Below are 23,590 nucleotides of genomic sequence, written 5' to 3' on the forward strand. Positions count from 1 at the left end.
GGAAGGCTGTCTTGGTGGCACAGGCTCAGGAAGATGGGACAAGAAACAGATGGAATAACTGACTTTAGGCTCCTTATCAACCAGCTCTTGTCAGCTGTTGGGCTGGGGCAGGCTTTAGCCCGAGGCGATGTCTCAGGCCAGTGATGGCAGCCAGACATAGCTTCCTACGAGGGTTCCAGGAGTGCCTTGATGAAAAGCTGTCTGGGGCCACAGGTTTTATACCCCAGGCTGTTGGAGATGAGGGACTTAGTAAGTCCAAGGATTATTTCATTCCCTACCCCCTAGTTTTTTCTGTTTTATTTTAGTAGCAAAGAGTAAAATCAGGTTTAATGTATTTTAACAGCTTTATTAAGATAGAGTTAATAAACCATCCAACTCACGTATTTTAAATACACAAGTCAGTGGGTTTTTTTTTCATGTATTCAGAGTTGTGCAACCATGAATTTCACAACATTTTCATCATCCCCTAAAGATATACATTAGCAGAAATTCTCCATTCCCCCACAGCCCTAGGCAACCACAAATCTACTTCTTATCTCTACAACATTTGCCAACTTGAGACGTTTCATCTAGATGTGGCCTTCACCTTTGGTGTGACCAGTGGCCAGCAGAGCAGGTCAGAGGGATTCACCTCCTGAGGGACAGTACCCACCTAGATGAAGGCAGAGCTGGAGTCCAGGCTTCTGGCCCAGTGCCTTTGGAGAGGAAGAAAGCTTGCATGAAGCTGCTGGCAGATACTTTTTTTAACAAGGATTTGATTTGCAGCATATTCCAGAGCTACTGATAACCGCAATGTAGATTTTATCAAAATACAAGATTTGCTTGTTGTCTCCAATGCCTGTTTTAAATCTACTTATTGGAAAGATTTTTGGAAATGACTGCTTCCCACCTAACCGTGCCTTTGTGGCTCCTTTAAAACTCTGTCATCGGGCAGGGAAGCCCAAACAGTGAGGAGCACATCAACCAACCAGCCTGTCCTGGCTTGAACCCCAGCTTTGCTGCTTGCCAGCTGTGTGACCTTGGGCAAGTTACCTAACTGCTCTGTTTCTTCGCCTGTAAAATGTATATAGTAGCTTCCCTGGTGGCTCAGATGGTGAAAAATCTGCCTGCAATGCAGGAGACCCAGGTTCAATCCGTGGGTCGGGAAGATCCCCTGGAGAAGGAAATGGCTACCCACGCCAGTACCCTTGCCTGGAGAAGCCCATGGACAGAGGAGCCTGGTGGGCTACACTCCATGGGGTTTGCAGAGAGTTGGACATGACTGAGAAACTAATACCTAGTTCATAGGATTGAGTGGTTAATATAATAAAATGTATAGAAAATCGCCTGGCAATAAGTTCTCTGGACGTTTGCTTTTAGCATCATCTGAGATTCTTCATTCCTATGAATTTCTGCTGGCCTTCATTTTTAGTCAAGGATGGGGGTGAGAACAGAGACCGACCCTTGTCAGGAAATATGTTTACATATGACCTTGGTTCCAGGCCTCTCTTACTCATTGATTCACGCAAGTCTGATTTAGGGAATATGTAGGATTATGAAATCTGCTGAGAAGTCCAATTTCACGGACAAGATAAGATGAGCTGGATACTGGCAAACGCAGGTGCTGACCCAGGTGGGACTTCTCATCATGGTCCTGCCCTTCCGGTCCTGTCTACCCCGGGTCTGCTAGGTCTGGGCCCATTGTGCTTCTGTTTTTGCCTCCTGGGAGCTCAGCCAGGTTGGCCTCTTGCTTCCCCCACACCTGGTGTTTCTGAACACAAGCTGCTTGGAGACAAATATGAAACAATATATTTTAAAATGCGGAATTAAATATATTTTATTTTGTCTGCCCAACGCAATTACTAGCCTCCTTGAAGAAAAAGTTTTCTTAAAAATCCTATGGCACTTAACACTGGATATTCAGTACCAGTTACACCAAGTTGAATATTGAGAAAAATCTGTTTGGTTACAAAGTATTTGAGAAATTTGTTTTCAAGTGGATAAGCAATTTTTCATATGCACAGGTTTTATTAATCTACTAAAACAAAGCCCTTTTTAAATGGCTAGTGCAAGGGTCACCTTCAACCCTGCCTGATCCAAATGTACAGGCTAAACTAATGAAACGGCAAGTCATTGGTAGCCCATAGCTGAGGAAAGGGTGTATGCAGTGATGGTCAAGAATGAAAGAGGGGTACCTTCACATTTGACAAGGTGCCATCATCTTTGATAATTTGAGAGGTGAGTAGAGTGGCTCTGTGTTTTGTTCTCAGCAAAGCATGATGCGTTTTCACTTTCTAAGCTATCTCTAAAGATATGAAAAGAGGCTGCTCTTCAGAATCCTTAATGGAGTGAAATTGCTAAATGTAAATTTGAGGGAGGTAGAGATTAGTACTGCATGGTTCAGTCACTAGGTACTTAGCACCCAGTTTGTGGCTGGAACCCAGTTTTAAGTTTTTTGAGGGGCAGGAAAAAAACAGACATATTTCTCGAGTGCAACAAACTTACAGTTTATAGAGACAAGACAATACACAAAAACCAACTGATGAACAGTGTTTGACCGCGCTTGTGTAAGAACTCAACTGGAAGATTCCAAAGTGCGATTGAGGGTGGTCAAGAAAGGCTCCAGAGAAAAGGACAGACTTGAGCTGAGCCTGGACACTGGTGTTCAGATGAGACAGAGGGCGACCTGTCCTGCTGCAGGAGTTGGCCTGAGCGAACAGGAGCTCGGACTAGAGATGGGGTGATGTGTTCATGACCCTGAAGTCACTGCCCCGCCCAAGAACTAAAAAGCATCTTCAGATTTGTCCCGTGGGTTGTGATTCTGCTCTTGTAACCTTCGCCTCCACCCTCGTCCTCTCTCAGCTCTTCCAGCATCTGCCAACCAGCAGGTTCCCTGAGGTTCGGTTCACTCCTGTAGACACCACAGGAGCCAGCACGAAGGGCATGTTGAGAGCGTGCTGTGTGGGATCCCAGGTGTCCATGGTTGAGTCTGCTTTCCACATCCGGTTAGGGCCCGGGTCTGAGTGCTGAATCCAGCCTCGATGAGGTTAACTTCCTGGCAGACTCCATCACCCTGCCTCTATTCTCGACTTCCTTTTTCCTCTTCGCAAAACCCCTGATTTTGTGAATCCACAGGTCCCCAGAGGAACCGACCAGAACTGGACTCAGAAGCTCTATGACAGGCACTCTGGCAGCCAGCACTTCCAGAAACCCCGCATGTCCAACAAAGCCTTCATTGTCATCCACTTTGCAGATAAGGTGGGTCTTCTCATGGTGGGCTCAGCACTCCGAGAGCCCCACCCTCGGGGGACTTCGGGTTCTTGGGCTGAGAGGGAGCTGACCTGCGAAGTCAGGTAAGTGGCCTGGAGTCTCTTGGGTGGGGCCTTGTCTAGCCTCCTGGAGCCTGAGGGAGTGGCTCCTTCTCCACGTGGCTCGTTTCCCAGCAGCTGGTGTAGACTTAGGATTTCTCCATGTGCGTTGTGTTCCACGTGCACTAGCCCAGTGCTTCTCAAATTTTCCTGTGCGTGTACATCACCAGGTCTTGCTCAAAGGCAAGTTCTAATTCAGTAGATCTGTCGTGAGGCTGATAAGCTGCGCTTAGAGCACCCAAAGGAAGCCTTCTGTCCAAGGCCATCTTATGGAAACTCCTTTTTGAATCAATGTGTTATTTGCTCCTTCGTGTTTGAAACAATGTGTTATTTGCTCTGTCCTGTCTGACTCTTTGCAACCCCATGGATTATAGCCCACCAGGCTCCTCTCTCCATGGAATTCCTCAGGCAAGAATACTGGAGTGGGTAGCCATTCCCTTACTCCAGGGGATTTTCCCAACCCAAGGATCGAACCCGGCTCTCTCCCTGCATTGCAGGCAGATTCTTTACTGTCTGAACCACCAGGGAAGCCCAGACCAATGTTGTTATTGTTCAGTCACTCAGTTGTGTCTGACTCTTTGCAACCCCATGGACTGCAAAAGAATGTGGTTTTCCACAAAATGAATATTCAGCTTCCTCTCTGTAAATTTCGGTACGTGTTGGGTTTACATTTTAGATGAGAGCATCTGTGGGTTTCCCACGTACACACAGCTCTTTTCAGAAGATGCTCTGGATGAGATGAAACCAGTGGAGATGCTGCTGAGGGCCCCAGGTCACGCAGGAGCAGTAACTACTCTTTCTTTTTCCGGCCATGGCCCCAGGTGGAGTACCTTTCAGATGGTTTTCTGGAGAAAAACAGAGATACCGTGTACGAAGAACAGATCAACATCCTGAAGGCCAGCAAGGTAAAGAGCTCCGGAAGTGGAGAGACAGAAGCGGAGCACCCAGGCCAGAGCCGGGCAGGGTGTGGTCAGTGCCAGCACCATCCTGGATCACGGTTGGGGGTGGTGGGGCGTGAGGGGCCTGCCAGTCATTTCAGTCTGAGAATTTGAGGATGGCCTGATGAAAGGAAGGGAGCAAGGGATGGCAGAGGCGACTGCGAAAGGTACCAGCTGGTGGAGGGATGTGGGAAAGGGGGCCAGTCTGAAGGGGTCGTGGTGAGTCTAACTGTGGAGACACTGCAGGTGTCCATTGTGTCATTTGTCTTCCGTCTCCTTGGAGCAGATGTGAAAGCACTTAAACCCCTTCAGATCCTGGTTTCAGCGCCTTTGGTTTCTGCTTAGCAGTCGGTGGAACCTGCCTACGGCCAGAAACATAAATGGGGCAGCAGGATTCAGGGGAGCCTTCTGTCTGCAGTTCTGAAGCATCACTTTCTAGGGTCTCCAAAATTTCAGTTGTTTCCTTCTCATGAGCATAACAAAAAGGCAGCCAATATTGTGTCCATTCCACAGGCAGAAGGAACAAAGTACCGACTGACCTAAACACATTTATCAAGCACCTACCCCTGGTGAGGCATGGCCCTGAATATACCTGTAGGCATTTACATCCTGTTACGGGCTGGGGGTGGGCAGGTGAACAAGCCTACAGTAACTGAAGGGAGAGGCGGCCTGGGCTGGGGCTGCACAAGCCCTGCTGGTCCAGAGAGCCCCCTTGCCGATGCTGGCCACAGCCCCTCAGAGGAAGCCCGGGAAAGGACCCTCCAGGAGTTTGGAGGCTTTCTTCCAGACCACGCGGCACTGCACTCACTGCGGAGGCCTGATAACGCTGCCAGTGGCAGATTAATTTCTCTTTGTGATAAGCTGTAGATGAATGCCATAGGGCTGAGGTGATGGAATGCAAAAAATACACCCTGAGGATGGACCCAGGCATCTAGAGGCAGGTAAATCACGTGGCCCCGAGGCCAGGGTTTTAGGGAGGATTTGAGTCATTACCAGCAATGTGGGCAGCCCAGGGCAAACCCCAGCTCGTGTCATCTCCCCGTATCTAGAGAGTTAGTCATCATTGAGACAAACTTGCTTTGGATAAATGTGCACGTCAATGCGAGATTAACCCCTTGCCTTGCCAAGTATCCAGCCCTCCAGTCCATGGTGGTTAACGTGACTTTTTCCATTCTTTGCAAGAAAGGTGAGGGATGGGAGGGGAACCACAGTGAGAGAATGGAAGTGGACGGTTTGAGCCCCGAGGAGCACGTTTCCTCCTGTGTGTCTTAGAAGTAGAGGCCTGTGACCTCCTATTCCTGTGACAGCAGCCCTAGAGGGCTAAGAAGCTTGCTTTCTTGTGACAGGCTTCTCCTGTTGGGAAGGAGCACAAATGAGAGACTGGGGGAGAGTGTCGGGTTCTTTCTGTTAAGTGCAGAGTCTGGTTCTGCCGTTGATTTTTGTCTTAGTCTGAGTGTCTCTCGGGGATCCCAGTATCTAGAAGGGAATCTCTCACACTCTTATCTCCAGCAGATTATCTGTTATTAGCCACTGAGATTTTTTTCCCTTATTTTTATTTAACAAACTTTATTAAACATTTGTGTGATATATAGTGGTAACAAGTACGTGTAGTTAACCTCACGGAACTTACAGTCAAGTGAAAAGATGTACAGTTTGATCATAAGTTTTGGTGATGCTGTGAAGGTCAGGAAGAAGGTTCTATGGAAAAGAATAATAGGAATGTGCTTGGAGTCCCCATGCTGCTGCTGCTGCTAAGTCGCTTCAGTCGTGTCCGACTCTGTGCAACCCCATAGACAGCAGCCCACCAGGCTCCTTCGTCTGTGGGATTCTCCAAGCAAGAACACTGGAGTGGGTTGCCATTGCCTTCTCCGTGGAGTCCCCATAGTCACCCCCAAATTGAACCATTTGCTAGGAAGACTCTCAACCATAGTGCTCATGGCTATGATTTATTACGGCAAATGGGTATAAGGCACATCAGCAAGGGAGAGGGTGCCTGGGGTGATAGCCGTGGAAACCAGGTGCGAGCTTCGGGAGTCCTCCCCCAGGGGAGGACAGGGGAGTCCTGCTGAATATGCTTCTTTTCCACGGTAGTGCCTTGTGATGATACCTGCTGCCACTGCTGAGTCACTTCCGTCGTGTCTCACATGACCCCTGTGTAACCCCATAGACTGTAGCCCGCCAGGCTCTGCTGTCCATGGGATTCTCCAGGCAAGAATACTGGAGTGTTTTGCCATTGCCTTCTCCAGGGCATCTTCCCGACCCAGGGATCAAACCCGTGTCTCTTATGTCTCCTGCACTGGCAAGCGGGTTCTTTACCACTAGCGGCCCCTGGGAAGCTTGTGATGATCCCTGGCAACTATTTACCAGAGCAGCTCACCTGAGCCTGGGCATTCAGGGTTCCCTACTGGTAGTCAGTGATGTTGGCACCCTTTGCCTAGCACGTACCAGTTCCAGACTCGCAGCAGGAAAGCAGGTTGGCTCAGCAAAAACAATATTTTTGGTGTAAACAGTTTAGGCTCAGTGAACCGTTCTTATCAGGGACTGCAAAAGACCCTCCCCAAATCCACGTTTCCAGACACCAGCCAAGCATGTGTCTTGTAAGCAGGCCTCTCTAGGATGGCAGTCTCAGGCCTGGTATTCTTTCTTTTCCAAACAGGTGTATCATTTTAGATAGGGTGTACTGAATTTTTATTAGAAATGAAATATAGGCTCATAAAAAATTCAAATAGTTTAGAAATATATAAAATAGAACTATTCTCTCCCGCTCCTGACCTTTCTTTTCATGCATTCCCACTCTGATGATACAAATATACGGGTACATCTTTTTAAAATTGAAATGAATGGCATTATACACAGTCCTCTCACTTTTCACTTACCGTGATCTCTTGGCCATTTTTCATATGAGTACATATCCACTTCTTTTCTTTTTTTAAACAATTGTTGATATTTTGCTAACTCAAATAACACTGCAAGGAATGCCCTTTACATATATCTTTGCTTACTTGTATAGTTGTGTCTGCCTGTAAATTATTAGAAATGGAATTGACAGTTCCAAGAGTATGCCCTTCAAAAGTCTAGCAGTATTGCTAAATTGGAGTGTAAAATAGTTCTGTGATCTGCTCTTAAAAGGTTTGTTCTCGTTTAGTCACTAAGCTGTCCAACTTTCTGCAATCCCATGGACTGTAACCTGCCAGGCTCCTCTGTCCATGGGATTTCCCAGGCAAGAATACTGGCATGGGTTGCCATTTGCTTCCTCCAGAGGATCTTCTCCACCCCAGGGATCAAGCTCACATCTCCTGCATGGGCAGGCAGATTCTTTACTGCTGAGCCACCAGGGAAGCCCACTCTTAAAAGGTACCAACTCCCTTCTATCCACTGTCCACCTACCACAACTCTAGCCTTCCCCTTCACCAGCTAACATTTCTAAAGAAACCAAAGACCTTGTGGCCAGGCCCTCCTGCTCCCATCCCAGCAAACTCTCAGAGATGCTGTGATGACGACCAGCAACCCTTAAAGATTTAACTGAGAGGGGCTCCCAGGCCCCCCAGACCCCAGTAGGAGGAGGGCTGAGAATGCTCCACCCTGGATGCCTTCCAGCCCATTTCAGACATCCCAGGAGATGGAAAGCAGAAATCAACAGTATGTCACTATAAACCTATAGATGGGATCTCCACAGACTACAGCTGCCAATCAGAGCGATTAGAAATGTGCTTTAAATCATTCAGACAGGTGGGTACCACTGGCAGCATCTGTCGTTGTAGCATTTTTAAAGCCCAGAGTTCACTGAGCCACTATCATTTTCTTTAAATTTTTTTTTACATCAGTCCCACAAAATTTGTTTCTAGGATACACTTAAAGCAGAGAGAGAAAAAGACCTGGAAAGATACAAGCCTATGGTATCTAGTTAATGCCCACCTTTTTACTGGTTTTCTTCTCACTGAGCAAAACTCTTACATCCCGTAGGCAAATTCATGGTTTTACTTAAAGGTATTTTTATTTGGGAAGAGACCTATTAGCTTTTTCCTTTTGTGTGACATCCCTGGTAAGAAATTAACAAATCAGTGTGAAAAATTAGTCAGGATGGGATGGAAGAAAGCCATGTACCCTGCCAGCCAAAAGGCTGTTTGAAGAGCTCCCACCAAGAGCAGTGAAATAAAACAGTGTTAATGAGAATGTAATTAGTAAAGCCAGTTATGCTGCCTAAGAGGCTGTAATACAGCTAAATGCTTCCTCAGCTATCAGAAAGCTATAAATAGAGATTTAAGTAGAGAGATGCCTCTTTTAAAACATGACTTCAGGTTAACAGACTGATTTGTTTTAGATTCTAAAGATGGAGGGTTTTTCTTCTTAGTGTTTATTATAAAAAGCGATAAAATTTATAAATCGAGGTGGTAGGGGAATCTTGAAGGGAGAATTTTTTCTTCTGGAGATTTCCTGTTCCAGGGCCCCATGGAGTTCAGGTCAGAGGGCTGGGCAGTGGGTCCAGGGTGCATGCCGGCAGGTGCTGGAAAGCAAGGGCCATTCTGGGCCGTGTTCCCAGGCAGACCCTGCTGGTACCATCTCCACACCATCCCAGCGGACAGGATCTCAAGACCAGTGTGGTCCTGAGGCCAGGCAGACCATTTGAGCCCAGACTGCCTACAGTGGGCTGCAACTGTCCCTGAGGTCCAAGAGTCAGGATGCTCTGACAAGATCCAAACACCATCTTGATCCACCCCCTGCCGCCACCGCCCCGTCTCCTTTTTCCCTCAGTTTAAGCTCAAGAATAACGACACATGCATTCCATTGCTTTCTACACAACTAGCTTCCTTCCAGGGTACACACATGTTTCATTTTGAGCAAGCACATTTGCTTTACTTTTTTAAAAGTTGTTATATAATAGCTTTTGAGTCAGCATACTATGAAACATTAGCTTTGAAGTGTTTTTGGAGGGCTTCCTGTTTAAAATCAGTTTCTGCTGGTAGTTATAAAGCCTCTCCCAATACTTAGAATAAATAGATAACTGTGTAAGAGAGAACTTTAGTTAGGAAAACAATATGATCATTCTCAGCGATACAGAAAGGTCCCGCTTCTTGAAAAAAGTGCTGAGACTTTTCCTCCAAATACCCTTTAAAACCCCTTTAAATAGAGTCAGTTCAGTTCAGTCGCTCAGTCGTGTCCAACTCTTCGTGACCCCATGGACTGCAGCAACCAGGCCTCCCTGTCCATTGCCAGCTCCCAGAGTTTACTCAGATTCATGTTTGTTGACTCATTGATGCCATCCAACCATCTCATCCTCTGTCGTCCTCTTCTCCTGCCTTCAATCTTTCCCAGCATCAGGGTCTTTTCAGATGAGTCAGTTCTTCCCATCAGGTGGTCAAAGTATTGGAGTTTCAGCTTCAGCATCAGTCCTTCCAATGAATATTAAACAGGGTATTTCTTACCTAAAAGTTCAAAAATTTTTTCCACCTGGAGGGTAGCATTTACCATATATAAGAATTGATGGAAAAGAAAATGTGTTTGTTATTATGTTTACAGCCAGAGCTTTTAAAGATAAGACTCGAAGCTAGAGATTCCAATCAAATAGTCATTGTAGTGTCTTATTTTAGTTTCACATGTCTGCTTTCAAGAAAAGATAGTTATTGTTCATATAAACGGAAGTGAATAGCTGTGATTTCCAAGGTAACAGCTATATAGATACCTGTAATTGACATTTTTCTTAAACCCTCCTGTGGTCTTTAGAAAATGTTTTCATATTTCTTTTAATCCCTTTTCAAACAGATCTGCCTCCAGCTTTTAAAATCTATATATAGACTTGAGTAGCAGAGAACACCAAAGTCAGTGCCTGCCAACACTGAAATAAGTGACCAGCAGTATCAGGGAGTGCTTGGTTTGTTTGAAGGTTTTATTTCAGTATTTTCAAGATTGAAGGGAGCAGGTTTTTAGAAACGCCCAGGTGGATTCTGTTTCTGAGGACTGCCCTAAGGTGAATTGTAGTGCTTCCATTCCTGGGCTGGTAAATAGACTTTCTGGTTGTTTGAAAAGCAGAACTGGCGTTAGTCAATTAAAAACAACAACAAAACACAGCTCTCTCTCACTCAGAAATGTGTTCCTTTTGCATGAATCCATTTTCAAACAAGAGCTTGGTAACTACTTTTCGTCGAGACTTTGGGACACTCTGGGGACAAGGAGGTCCCTGTTGGGCCCATCCCCTTGCCCTGGGGAGTGGGGTTGGGTTGGGGTGGTGGGGTATCTGCCTGGTCTTTTATTGTTGCCTGCAGCCTGAGGTTAAACGAGGTACCTCTTGGTCATTCCATCTTGTGGTTCAACTAGATGTCTCTGTGTGTTCACTGAGTTTGTAACATCAGTTCTGAATAGAACATAAAGCCCACCCCTCCCTGCTAGTGTTAAGGTCTCAACAAACTCATCTTCTTCTCCATCCTAGAGACCTGACCACTTCCAGATACAGTCTTGATAGCCGGGACCTAACAACGAAAACATCGCTTTTAAAATACAGTACAAATCCTCCAGGCTTGGTCGTGTTTGTTCCTCAATTACGGCACAGTGCCTGCATAGATTAAAATCTGCCTTGAACAGAAGTTTTCATTTTTTGTTCTTAACTTATAAATCCTTTAATATATCAAATAAATAAAAGGCATAGCTTTTCTGATGGCAGCAGGAGAAAGGGGCTTAAATTTTAAAATACTCTTATTATTGCATTCAATTTCAGAGTTCCTTCTGTGATTCTGATACGAGCTCCCGACCTCAGAAGTTAACAGATTTTTCACAGAAAAAGCTGTTAATGATTTCTGTAAATTAGACTTCTCCAGTGGTATAGTCATACTGTTCGTAACTTCTACCGAAGACCCAAACATCTTGGAAGTCCACTTCTGAAAGTATGTGAATTAGAATAATTTAATCAGTTTGGTATCGTTTGGACTTGGCAGACGGAATCACTGCTGTCTTTAGAATGTGAACCTGGCTTCAGACTCCCATCAGTCATTTCTCTGCGGACACTTCTAGGCGCCTTTCTGACTGGGCACGTGACCCTTTCTCACGTGTGCCTTGGCTTTCTGGCACCAGTCTACGGAGGCCCCATGCCTGGGCTGACCTCTCCCACCTCCATCAGCCCCTCTATTCCTGCCGCTCCCCCTGTCCTCAGTTAATATATGTGATAGCGGCTCTTTGCTGTAGACAGTGAGGACCAACAAGTCTGTAAACAAGGGGTTACTAGGTATGTTTTGGATGTAGAGAAAACTCTAAGACTGGCTGTGGGGTAGAACGTGTTTGCAGAAGGATATGCCTGGAGGTGGGCACTCAAGGTTTGTAGATGACTACAGTGACCTGGGGGAGCGCTCAGGTGGGCCTGAACTAGGACAGGGGCATTCTGGTTGATCAAGAAAGGACTGCTGAGGCTTAACCATGGACAGACTGGGTGATTGATTGGGATGAGAGGTGGGTGATGGCAGGATCTCTAATCTAAATTTGGGAAGACAGCAGGTGGTAGTGGTTTGGGCTGTGTTGAACTTGGAGCTTCCAGTGGAACACTAAGAGTGAGGAGGAGGATATTGAGCAGAGGGTTGGAACTGTTGGTCGCAGTAGTGGGAGATCGAGATGGAGAGATGGGCTTGAAGGGGATAGTTGAAGCCACGGGCACAAAGGACACTGTCCAGGGAATGAGCGTTAGAAGAGTTAAATGGCGATGATGCGGTTTTGGGGAATCAGCAACTCAGAGGAGAGAAGTACAGGAAGGCGGAGCAGTGAGAGGTGCTGGAAGAGAGCACAGTGGGGAGAGCAGGCAGCGGGCTGGAGGAAAGTGGCTTCTGTTACAGCAAAGTGACAACGCGTTATCTGAGCGGGAGGGGCACTGAGATCAGATTTCAGAGCCCCCAGAAGGCAGACTCGGACATTCAGAACTGGCAGGAGGAGATGGGAGGCACCATGTTAGTGGGAGTTACGGGAAGAAAGATGCGTGGACACAAGGGAGCAGAGCCCGGAGCCTGAGCACAAGTGTGTGAGCCTCGTTGGGGTGGGAGTGGCTCAGGGTTAGAGGGCAGGGCCTGGCTCCTCCTTTTGTCCCCTCCCCACCTGCAGGCACGTGGTGGTGGCCTTCCAACCCTTGATTCCGTCCCCAGCATCCACTTCCCCAAGGGATGCTGGCACGACCAGTGCTTTGAGAGCTGGGACTCTGTCCCACCTGCCCCGTGCCTGCCCTGACCTTCACCCCGGTGTACACAGTGTGTTAACAGAGAGGTCATCTTACTTAGTCTCATAGCAACTCCGTATAGCGAGTCCATCCTTATTCCCATTTTACTGATGAAGAAATTAAGGCTTAAGTTAAATAACTTTACAAGATGCAGTAATAATAAGTGTGGAAAATTTTAAACAGCTTTGTTAGACCATAGCTGCCTTCTACCACTCCAGAAGGGAAAGAAGTTTTGCCCATCTTTGTAGGTGAAGGTTATGTGAGATTTCCTGGTGACATTACTTTTTTCCCTTCCTTTCTTTAAAATATAATTCTTATACCCCAAGTTCACCCTTTTGAAGTGTATAATTCAGTAGTTTGAGTATAGTCTCCAAGTTGTACAACCATTACCATGGTAAATTCGAGAATATTTTCATTACTCCAAGGAGAAACTCTGTCCCCATTAGCAGTCATTCCACTTTCCCCATTTGCCCAGCCCCCCGGCCAACTCTAAACTACCTTCTGTTCCCTGGACATTTCCAGTAAATGGAATCACACACTATGTGGTCTGCTGTGTCTGACTCTTTCACTTGGTGTGTTTCCAAGGTTCAGGCAGGTTTTAACATGAACAAGGATTTCATTCCTTTACACTGTTGAGTAATATTCCGTTGTGTGTATACATCACGTTCTGTTTATCCATTCAGCAATTGATGGGCATTTGGGTTGTTCCTGCTTCGTAGCTACTAGGAGTGATGCTGCCACAGATGCTGGTGTGCAAGTATTTGTGTGGACATGTGTTTCCAGTTCCCTCTGGCGTGTATTGAAAGGCTACTTGGAAAGAGTGCAAGCAGCATGAAGTCCAAGAGCTCTTGTTCTCCATCTTCTTCCTCTGTTTGTTTCTAGTTCCCACTGGTGGCTGACTTGTTCCATGATGACAAAGACTCTGCTCCTGCCACCACCGCTTCTTCCAAGATCAACATTCGCCCCTCCAGACGCCCCATGAAAGCCTCCAACAAGGAGCACAAGAAAACCGTGGGTTACCAGGTTAGCCCCCAGGCCCCAGAGCTGTGGAGCCTGGCACGTGAGACAAGACTGCCTCTCTGGAGATGAAGGATGGAGGGGCAGAGTCAGAGGGGGGCCCGAGTGGCCTTGGTATGCGCATCCCCAGCCCCCAGCCTGGTCCTTCTGTGCCCTTTGAAGAAGGAAGGTACGAAACCTTCACTAGAGGGAACTGGAAGGGGAGAGAGGGGAGGACTCCATCCCCATGTTGAGTGTCTGATCCCTTTTGGGGGGGCCACATCTCAGGACCACAGACACCTGAGGGTGAGCCTGTAGGGCTAGGGGTACAGTCTGGGACGGCAGGATCAGTAGCCTGGGGACCCGAAATTGAGAAATGGCTCCTGCTGTGGGCCTTGACATCCAGCATGTCTCCCAGGAGAGCAGAGTGCCTGCTGAGCCCTGGCAACCACTGACTCTCATGCTTTGGTAGATATCTGCTCTGGGCACGTCCTATAAGGCAGTAACTGCCAGCCTGCCACCCAGGCACCCTGTATCAGGGCAGCAGGGCCTCCAGCCACGTGACGGTCCCTCTCACACTCTTGCCTTGCTCGCCTCATCTCATCTGATCAGGGTGCTGAGTGAAATGCACCCAGGAGGTCTCTCCCCAGGTGCTTTGTGGAGCCTGTTGCTGGGATGCGGGAGGGTCTGGGGGTTGGCCACGCAGCCCAGCAGCGTCAGAGCTGGACTCCCCCCCAGGTCCCCGGGGGTCTCCCTGCCCTGCGTTAAAACAGTAATGAAATGATAAGAGCATTGACAGCTCCCGCCCTCAGTCTGGGGGTGCTCCTGGACGTTCGTGACTCACCACGAAAGCTGGGGAGGAGTAGGTCACGGGGCGCTGACCTCTGTCTCCCCAGTTCCGCTCCTCCCTGCACCTGCTCATGGAGACGCTGAACGCCACGACACCGCACTACGTCCGCTGCATCAAGCCCAACGACGAGAAGCTGCCCTTCCAGTGAGTGTCGCCTCGAAGGTCAAGGGCACGGGGCGGGCACAGCCCCGTGGGTCTGTGGGCCTCAGCGGGATGAGTGGCGGGTCCTGCAGCTGCCGCCCCCCGCCCTGGTGGTTTATGTGCAGAGTATGGACCCCAGCTGGCTGCTGTCCGGAGAACTGGGGGCCGTGAAGGGCCAGCTCCCCAATCTCACGTTGCTTACAGTGAAGGTCAGGGTGCCCAGGAAGCAGAGAGCCGGTTAGAAGTGTGCCGTTAAATGGGGACGTGAGTGCATCTCACAGCAGCTGCTCCGTTCAGAGACGGGAGTGGTCAGGGAAGGTTTTTTGACTGAGGAAGCGTAACCTCACGTGGTGCACCGAGTGATAAGACATGCAGTCGGTCCCGTGTCTCACACCCCCTCTCCTCTGCCTCCAGAGGCATCCATACTTGCTCACTTTCCCCTCTCTCTGACCCACATTCTGCCACTACTCCTATCTTGAAATTTTCCTTCCATTTCTGTCCCCACTCGTATGGTTTGCTGTCATTGTTGTTCACTTAGTCGTGTCTGGCTCTTTGTGACTTCATGGACTGCAGCATGCCAGGCTTCCCTGTCCTTCACCGTCTCCCAGAGTTTGCTCAAACTCAGGTCCATTGAGTCGGTGATGCCATCCGGCCGTGATTGGCCTCCCCCAAGTCTGGTTAACAATGACTCCTCAGCATCTCTGTCGTCTCTGGGTTGTGCCGATTCCACCTGGCATTTCTGCCAGTCTGCTGTGACTTCACTGGCCTCCTCACACTCAACATGTCTGAAACCAGACTCCTCCTCCCTGCCCCCCAGAATCCTGTTTATTTGGTCTTTGTCACAGTAAATGGCATAAGCATTTCCTGACATCTCATCCACCCACCAAACTTGGCTCTTCCAAACCAGAAACCTAAGGGTCCCTCTGGACCAGCACCATTGAGTAGAACCTTCTGCCGTGATGGAATTGTATGATAAATCTGCAGTGACCTACATGGTCACACATGCCTACCGAGTTCTTGCAGTGTGGCTAGGGTGACTGAGACAGCGAAGTCTTAATTTCATTTTACTTACTTACAGGTGGCTAGTGGCTAGCATATTGGGCAGCAGGGCCCTTACTCCCTAGGATCCAATCGTTGTCAAAGTCCTGTGGAGTCCGCCTGACAATCTCTCCCACGGTCTCCCATGTCCCTTCCTTCCCCTGTGGCCTGTCTCCGCATCTCTCCATTTCTTGCCTGGAGTGCTGCCCTGCGCTTGTAGAATGGTCTCTCACTCACCCTGCAACCTTTCCTCCTGCTCCCCTGAGCCTCTACACGCGCTGTTCTCCCCCTAGCCAATGGAGGTACATTTTTCCATTTTTCAAGCAATTCCTTCCCATCTTTCTGATTTCCTTTTTGGTCCTGGCATAATTTCTTTCTGTGAAATAATTTATTTTGGCAACTCCAGCTCTCAGGATGAATATCTACACTGCCTTCTGTATTTCATATCAGTTAATAAAGCTTGACTTCCACTCTCAGGGGCCTCGTCCCGGAAAAGGTTGGGAAGACAGCGTCGAATCAGCCTCCTCGGGAGCTGGCTGACTGTTCACTCTTCTCCCTTCCTCCAAGTTCCCGAGACATGCTCAGGAAATCCCTCCGTGTGGATCTGTTCACCAGACGCCTCCAGAAAAAGAGAGGCTGTTAGGAAAGCAGCAAGTGTGAAAGAGGTAGATTATGTGTGAAGGACATGAGTGGCATGCTGGGCCCGGGAGCGGAGCGTGTGGGAATGCCACCAGCTCTGCCTGAAGCAGGCCTGACGTTGGGCAATGCGTCTATCAGAACTGGGCGCCCACCGTGTGCCGAGTTCTCATGCTGAGTCTCTCCTCCCATGTGAGAGAAGCCCCTGGGACTCTTAAAGGGACGTGCGAGTCCTAATAGCCCACTTTTCTAGGAGCCTCCTTTACCTTCAGGACCAAAGTCTTCCTCCCAATAAAGTGGGGGAGATTACAGAACCAAGTCAGAAAGCCTGCGTTCTCGGCTACCGTTTGTTTGGCTCATCCCGAGCGAGGCCCTTGCCCTCTTTGTTTCATTTCCTCCTCGGTTAATTGTGGCTAAAAAAAAAATAGTTATCCTGATGAAAAATTTCAGCGAGATAATGAAGATTATTTATGACCAGTATAAAAATTTATGTCATGAAAATCTGAGGTTATTGATAATTCTGGAAACAAAGTGCTGTATCCCTCCTCCCCTTCCTCTAAAGCCGGATTTTCTCAGCCTCAGCACTGTGGGCATTTGGGCCAAGTAATGGTTTTCTGCAGGGCTGTCCTGTGCACTGGAGGAGACGTAGCAGCCTCCCTGGCCTCTGCCCCCTAGATGCCATTGACACCCCCACCACTGTGACAACTAACAGCGTCTTAGAACGTTAATGTTCCTTGGTGGCAAAATTTTCCCCAGTGGAGACTGCTGTCTTGCACTAAATGCTTCTATTTGATAAAAAGTCTTTCCTTCTGCTTCTTCCTTTGTTCAGAAGCCATCTCTCCTGGGCACTGGGCTAGGACAGTGGAATCACAATGAATAAAGACATAGTCGTCTTCTTAAGGAGTTGTCAGCCCCAGATAGCTGGTGACAGCCTAAGAGTGACTTTCAGTGGGTCTGTGGGATCTGCAGCGATATAGAGGTGAGAGAACAGGAAGTGTCCAGGGAGGAGGTGGCCCCGGGCAGGTGTGATCCTCTGGAGTGGGGATCATCGTTGGAGCAACCGGCCAGGTGTCCTGAAAGCCAGTGGGCTGGTCTCAGCAGTGGGTGGTGCTGAGTGCCTCAGGGTCCCGCGTGCACCTGCCCAGCACCGCAGAGCCCCAGGCAGTAGGTGGGAGCCTGCAGCCTTGTAGTGGGCAAGTGACTATGGAGGTGGAGCCGGGTCCCCACGTCATTGTGCTTTCTCCATGAAGACTCCCTGATTACCCCAGCCAACCCCAGCATCTTTCCCTCCAGTTTCTTTCAGCATTTTTACCAGGTTTTATCACACGATGCCTTGTGGTTTAATCAGTCTCTGGGTAGGAAAGATCCCCTGGAGAAGGGAATGGTTACCCACTCGAGTATTCTTCCCTGGAGAATTCCACAGACAGAGGAGCCTGGTGGGCTACAGTCCGCGGAGTCACAGAGAGTCAGACATGACTGAGTGAATAACACTTTCATTTGTAGTTTACTACCTGTATACACATCTCCCCTCTTCAAGTGTGGATACTTTAGAAAATCCAGACCATGTCTGACTTTTACCACCACTGTCCTACTCAGTATAGGTGTTAGAATAAAAATGGGGTTTTCAGTACTAAACTTAGCACCTTAGGGTGGATGAGTTGCTGACGACATGGCTTCTTGTCTAAAGACAAGAAGATAAAGTTCTTTATCTGTGTGATTCTTGGGCAGCTCTCATGACAGAAGCTCATAGCACGCGTGACCTTATCTGTTGTGCCAGGCGCTGTCCTCACTGCTTTCATGGGCTGTTACACTTAATCTTCACACTCACCCTCTAAAATAGAGACACTTCCACTCTCCCCACCTTAGAGAGGATACTGCTGTACAAGGAGGTGTGTTATGTGCCCCAAATCACACATGCAGCCGTAAGTGACATCATGATTCAGACCCAGCTCTGCGTGGCCTGAAACTCCCCTTTTAAACTTGGGAGCCAACTCATGCTTGAGGTGCTAAGTGTATATGATTTGGCCACTGAGTTAAGACAGATGCCCCTGTCTGTAGAAATAATAATAAGGGAAGGCTCTGTTGTTCAGTTGCTCAGTCATGTCCAACTCTTTGCAACCCCATGGACTGCAGCACGCCAGGCTTCCCTGTCTTTCACTATCTCCCAGAGTTTGCTCAAACTTAAATCCGTCGAGTCGATGATGCCATCCAACCATCTCATCCTCTGTTGTCCCCTTCTCCTGCCTTCAGTATTTCCCATCATCAGTGTCTTTTCCAGGGAGTTGGCTCTTCTTATCAGGTGGCCAAAGTATTGGAGCTTCAGTTTCAGCATCAATCCTTCCAATGAATATTCAGGTTTGATTTCCTTTAGGATTGACTGGTTTGATCTCCTTGCAGTCCAAGGAACTGTCAAGAGTCTTCTGCAGCATCACAGTTTGAAAGCATCAATTCTTTGGCGCTCAGCCTTCTCTGTGGTCCAACTCTCATATCCATACATGACTACTGGAAAAACCATAGCTTTGACTGTACAGACCTTTGTTAACAAAGTGATGTCTCTGCTTTTTAATACACTGTCTAGGCTCTGCAGAGGAGGCAGGAATGAGTTTGGGAGGGTGGCCAGAGTGCAGGGAGGCAAATAAGAGGAGTAGTCCAGGTGAGGGTGAGAACGCACACAGAACTGAGACAGCTCAGGTGCTGCCAGTCGCTGTCCTCTAGCCTGCGCTTGGCCCCTGGACTTGAGCTCCCAGGCGCACAATGCCTGTACCTCGGTGCAGGAAGGGGTGGTCTCTCTCTCTCCCTTGTTCTGTTTCTTTGCTGTTGTGGCCTCTCATTGCTTGTCTTGTGTTTTGCAGTTTTAACTCAAAGAGAGCAGTGCAGCAGCTCCGAGCCTGCGGTGTGTTGGAGACCATCCGGATCAGCGCAGCTGGCTACCCATCCAGGTACTGCACCTCCTGGGGCCCGCCTCCCCAGGGGATCACATTATGTGCTATCAGCCAGAGACAGGGCCTCCAAAAATGGTCCCCAACGCTGAGGGCTCAAGCAGGGTGCTGATAGACGAAAGAATCTCAGTTTGTCCTAGGAAGTGTGGGTGTCAACAGTAACATCCTCCTGGGCAGCTTTTCAGATTTCAGCTTGGTGTTAGTCTGAGCGGTGAGCTGGTCAACCCTCCCAGCAGCAGAGCCTCCAAAATCCTTTTTCCTGTCAGTCCTTTAGGCATGATTCTTTTAACTCGGCTACATGCTGAAGTTCTCAGCATCGAGGGAGAACAAAACGCCCCAGAACGTGTTTTGCTGCTCTGAGAAGGGCTTTGTGCTGGACATGTTGACCCCCTGGGGCCCCGTCTGAGATCATCCAGGGCCCTTGTGTGGCCGAGAGGCAGGACGTGTCCCTGACGCAGCGGTTTTCTCTCCAGGTGGTCCTACCATGACTTCTTCAACCGGTATCGGGTGCTGGTCAAGAAGAGAGACCTCGCCAGTGCAGACAAAAAGGCCATCTGCAGGTCTGTGCTGGAGAGCCTCATCAAGGTGAGCTGGGCACATCCCCAACCCCGGCTCCACGGAAGGCTCAGCCGTGGTGCCCTGGGATTTGGGGTGGGGTGTTAACTGCCTTAGTGGTCCTTTCCCCTCTTACCGAAACTGTCATCTGAGATGTTCATCCATTTTCCTGCATCAGGGACTGTAAAGGAAAAGCCCCTTTTTCACCTGCCTGGAGACATTCCCAGCCTTTCCCACATCACAGCTCCCGTAGAAAATGAAATTGTTTATACGGTGCTTTAGGGGTCATGATAAGGCCCCAAGCCGCTGGCCTGGATCCCTGTCTTCCCCAAAGCTTGGGGCTCCACCGCTCAGCCTGCCTGCTGGCACCAGTGGACCTGCCGGGGCTCTGATCTGGAGCCCAAGCAGGGATGGCCTAGAAGCCAGCTGAGGGGGAAATACCCGTGCCTCCCTGTGTCTTCCCCATCACAGAGCCGGCCTCAGGCCCAACCTCAGATGCTTGTTTTAAATAAGACAGTGGATTTCATTTTATCTGAAACAACCTGAACTCTGCAGCTGACGCTTGGGGCTGTAGAATGACAGCTGAGCTCTTGGGGGTCTTTGATGAGGGGCAGATCCTTGTGTGTTTCTTGGTTCTAGAGCATTCAGCAATTACAGCAGAGTATGGTACTTAGTGGTCTCAATAAAGAGTTAGATTATATCTAGAATCTTCCTTTCAAAGGGAAGAGAATTGCATCAACTTTAAAAAATTTTTAAGTATCATTTTGTTAGGAAAATCTGTTCATTTGGAGTATAGTTCATTGCCAGATGACCAAGTTTAAAATCATAAGTTATTTTGTAAAAGTGACACAGTCACCCTCAGCACAACGTTGTCTTAGCAGCTCTGGGCTAAACATTCTAAATATTCAAAACATTCGTAGAGAATATGAGGGTGGCAGTCTTCTTAACTGAAGGTTGCCTTTGGGCCACTAGACTCTGGTTAATTGAGGTTTGTGCTGTGGAACGTCTGCCAGTGTCTCCATTTCAGCATCTCTTTCTACACGGGTGAGAAAACTGTGTTCCAGGTCAGCTGGACCCTGGGCGAGAGGGAGCGTCAGGAGTCTTCCCCCTTTATTGGCCTGTTTGTGTGGTCAAGGCTTGCAGCAGCCTGCTCGGCCCTCGGTCTAGCTCCTGCTTTCCCTGGGGCCATAGTTCCACTGTTCCTCTCCCTTCCCTGGTTTCTCCACGCTTCCAGTGGAACCGTTGCTCCCCATGCAGAAGGTGATCTGGAGGGGCCCCGGGTCAGACCGGCTGACTCAGCGTCCCCCACCCCACTCCCCTCCAGCCGGCAGAACCGGGGGCGACTGTGCTTGGACAGCGCTCCTTGATGCACTCGGGCCTCTGGTTTGACATCACCCAGCTTGCACGCTGACCCCGCCCTCCTGCCTTCCTCAGTCCAGCAGTCTCTGAGCCCCTCATGTGCTGTCCTGCGCTCGAGATATCTTTTTCTCTCTTGCAGAGGATGTCTTTTGCGTTGACACTCTCCCTAAGTTATGAGCCCTGAGCCTGACACACAGGTCTCACTCACCAGGCATTTGTGGAATGTGTGAGCAAACCAGTGAACCCCCTAAAAGTATGTGAATAAGTGCTGTTTCCTCTGCCTGAAGTGCTTTCCCCACCTTTGTCGTGTCTGGCCAGGTTTTTCCTTCTGAACTGAGCTCTAAAATGCTTTCTGGGCCATGAAGCCCGTTCCTGGCCCCCCCAGATGGAGTTAGTCACTGGCCAACACTTCTCCACTTCTGTCTTCCGTTATTGCTTTTCTCCCCTTGTGTTGTAGTTAGGGGCTTGTTTGTCATTTCACCAGCCTGTGGACAGCTGAATGGCACGGGTCTCACTGTCATTGTGTTCCCAGCACAGGCACTGGCCATCACAGGAGCTCGAGTTTGTGCAGGTGGCTGCATGGGTGACGGATGAGCTCGTCCCTATGAAACCTGCCACCGGTGGCTCACAGTCCCTGAGCCTTAGTACAAGTCAGACATTTTTCTGTTTCACACATTCCATCTCATTTTCACACTGCCTTAAGAGAAAGACACAAACATGATCCCCATTGCACAGATGAGGAAACTGAGGCATAAACAGGTGATACAAATGGCCCAAAGTGACTCAGGAGCCCCCACAACCTAAATCACATCACCACTGAATCAGTCTGATTGGTTAATCAATGTCACTGTGTGCAATTGCCGTTCCTAGACAGGAGTGGGTTTCCCCAGTGGCTCAAACGGTAGATTGCACCTGCAATGCAGCAGACCTGGGTTTGATCCCTGGGTCGGGAAGATCACCTGGAGAAGGGAACGGCCACCCACTCCAGTTTTCTTGCCTGGAGAATCCCAGGGATGGAGGAAGGGGCCTGACGGACTACAGTCCATGGGGTCACAAGGAGTCAGACAGGGCTGAGCGTCTAACACCCTTTCTCTTTTCAGACATGTAATGGGGCTCAGTGCTTCAGGACTTCCTTGGAAACCTTTGTCTTTTCCCTTTTGGGGAATGTGGGGGCACCCCTTCTGGTTACTAGTGCTGCTAGTACTCTTGCTAAGTGACCTGAGACTTTAAGCGTTTGAGACTTGGCAAAGTCACCCATTATACTAGAAGGCCACAGGCCAGCTCCCTGCACTTTCCAGGAAAATGCTAAGTAATACTAGAGTGGAGTGATTAGCAGAGAAGCCGTGATGAAGGGGCGTGTAGGCCTGGCAGCAGGCTGTTCGTCCAGGGGCAGCCGGGCACAGGGGCTATATCCTGAGGTTGCTCAGGAGTGGTGGTCTCCTCCTGTGAGGAGTGTAGGAATCCCTCCATCGTTAGCTTGAATGTGTTTTTTCTTTAACTCCACAAATGGGTATTGAATTCTTGAATTCTTCCTGTGTACTACCCTAGAGTGGTCAGTGAGAGTTAAAAAGGAGCCGACTAGGGGGCCCCTGCCCTCCAGGACTGACGGTCGTCTAGTGTAGTTACAGATGCTACTGGCCATCAGGAAAACCTGACCCTGTATCCCGACAGTGGAGGAGTGGATTAACAAGCTTCTGCTGGGAACCCAGGGGGCGTGAGAAGCTACGTGTGAGAGGAGTGTGAAGAGGAGGTGGTCCTACAAACGGGCATGACGCAATAAAGAGACCTCTGGCCGAGGAGTCCTGGGGCTTGGGTTCTATTCCTTGATGTTTTCAGTGAGACCTTTGGCAAGTCACCTCAACATTCTCAGCGTCTGTGCAATAAGAGAGTGGCTTGGGATGGGTTGCTAAGATTCCTTTCTACCCCCTCAGTCTCTGATTATCAGAGAAGGGTTCTCAGGAGATGGCCTCTGATCAGTATGTGAAGAGTATGGCTAGTTCTAGGGGTCAGAGAAAGCAGATGTCTGGGCGAGGGGGAGTGCCACCATCAGGCCAGTGGTGACAGGCACACCACTGGGGCCTTCAGAGAAATCCTCATCCATTCAAATGGTGGCTTGCAGACCAGCCTGCCATTGCCCTGGTGGTGTCTTCCAGAATAGGAACTGGAGCCAGTGCACTGTGGCCCCAGGGATACCACAAGCACCCCCCACCTCCACCCCAGGCCATGGCTCTGCTGGAGACCTGGTAGCCAGGCTTGTCTCCCAACTGTGAGGGCTGAGTCGCCAACCCCTCCTCACTGAGGAGTCTCCCCAGCCGGGTGGTGATGAAGACCAGGCCTCAGGCATCTCAAAGCTCCCCTGCCCAGCCTTGGTTCCTCCCGGCATGAACTGAGGCCCGGAGCAGAGGCAGGAAGGAGAGCCAGGCCTGCAGCTTGCTCCTCCACGCCTCGCCAGCAGCCCAGCCATAGAAGGGACCATCAGCAACGGCCCGGCTGGCCACTGTGTCCCCAGCTCAGCCCTGGCGCAGGCCGCCTGGCTTTCGGGTGCGTGGAACCTGGTTCCTGTTAGCTGTACAGAGCTTGGCCATGACGAGTGTCGACTCAGCATG

The 23,590-nt window shown here is 49.3% G+C and overlaps 1 protein-coding gene across 2 annotated transcripts in view; it reads left to right on the forward strand.

Annotated features, from left to right (window-relative positions):
* Positions 1-23,590, forward strand: part of MYO5B (myosin VB) — a 338,248-nt gene that overhangs the window by 247,146 nt on the left and 67,512 nt on the right. For both annotated transcript variants that reach the window (XM_040264474.1, XM_040264475.1), the window contains exons 13-18: positions 3,115-3,237; positions 4,169-4,252; positions 13,353-13,493; positions 14,363-14,460; positions 18,984-19,070; positions 19,544-19,655. In XM_040264474.1, coding sequence (XP_040120408.1) covers positions 3,115-3,237; positions 4,169-4,252; positions 13,353-13,493; positions 14,363-14,460; positions 18,984-19,070; positions 19,544-19,655 — 645 coding nt within the window. The remainder of the gene's footprint in view (positions 1-3,114; positions 3,238-4,168; positions 4,253-13,352; positions 13,494-14,362; positions 14,461-18,983; positions 19,071-19,543; positions 19,656-23,590) is intronic.

The sequence above is a fragment of the Oryx dammah genome, unplaced genomic scaffold, assembly GCF_014754425.2.
Source record: "Oryx dammah isolate SB20612 unplaced genomic scaffold, SCBI_Odam_1.1 HiC_scaffold_22, whole genome shotgun sequence".
NCBI lineage: Eukaryota > Metazoa > Chordata > Mammalia > Artiodactyla > Bovidae > Oryx > Oryx dammah.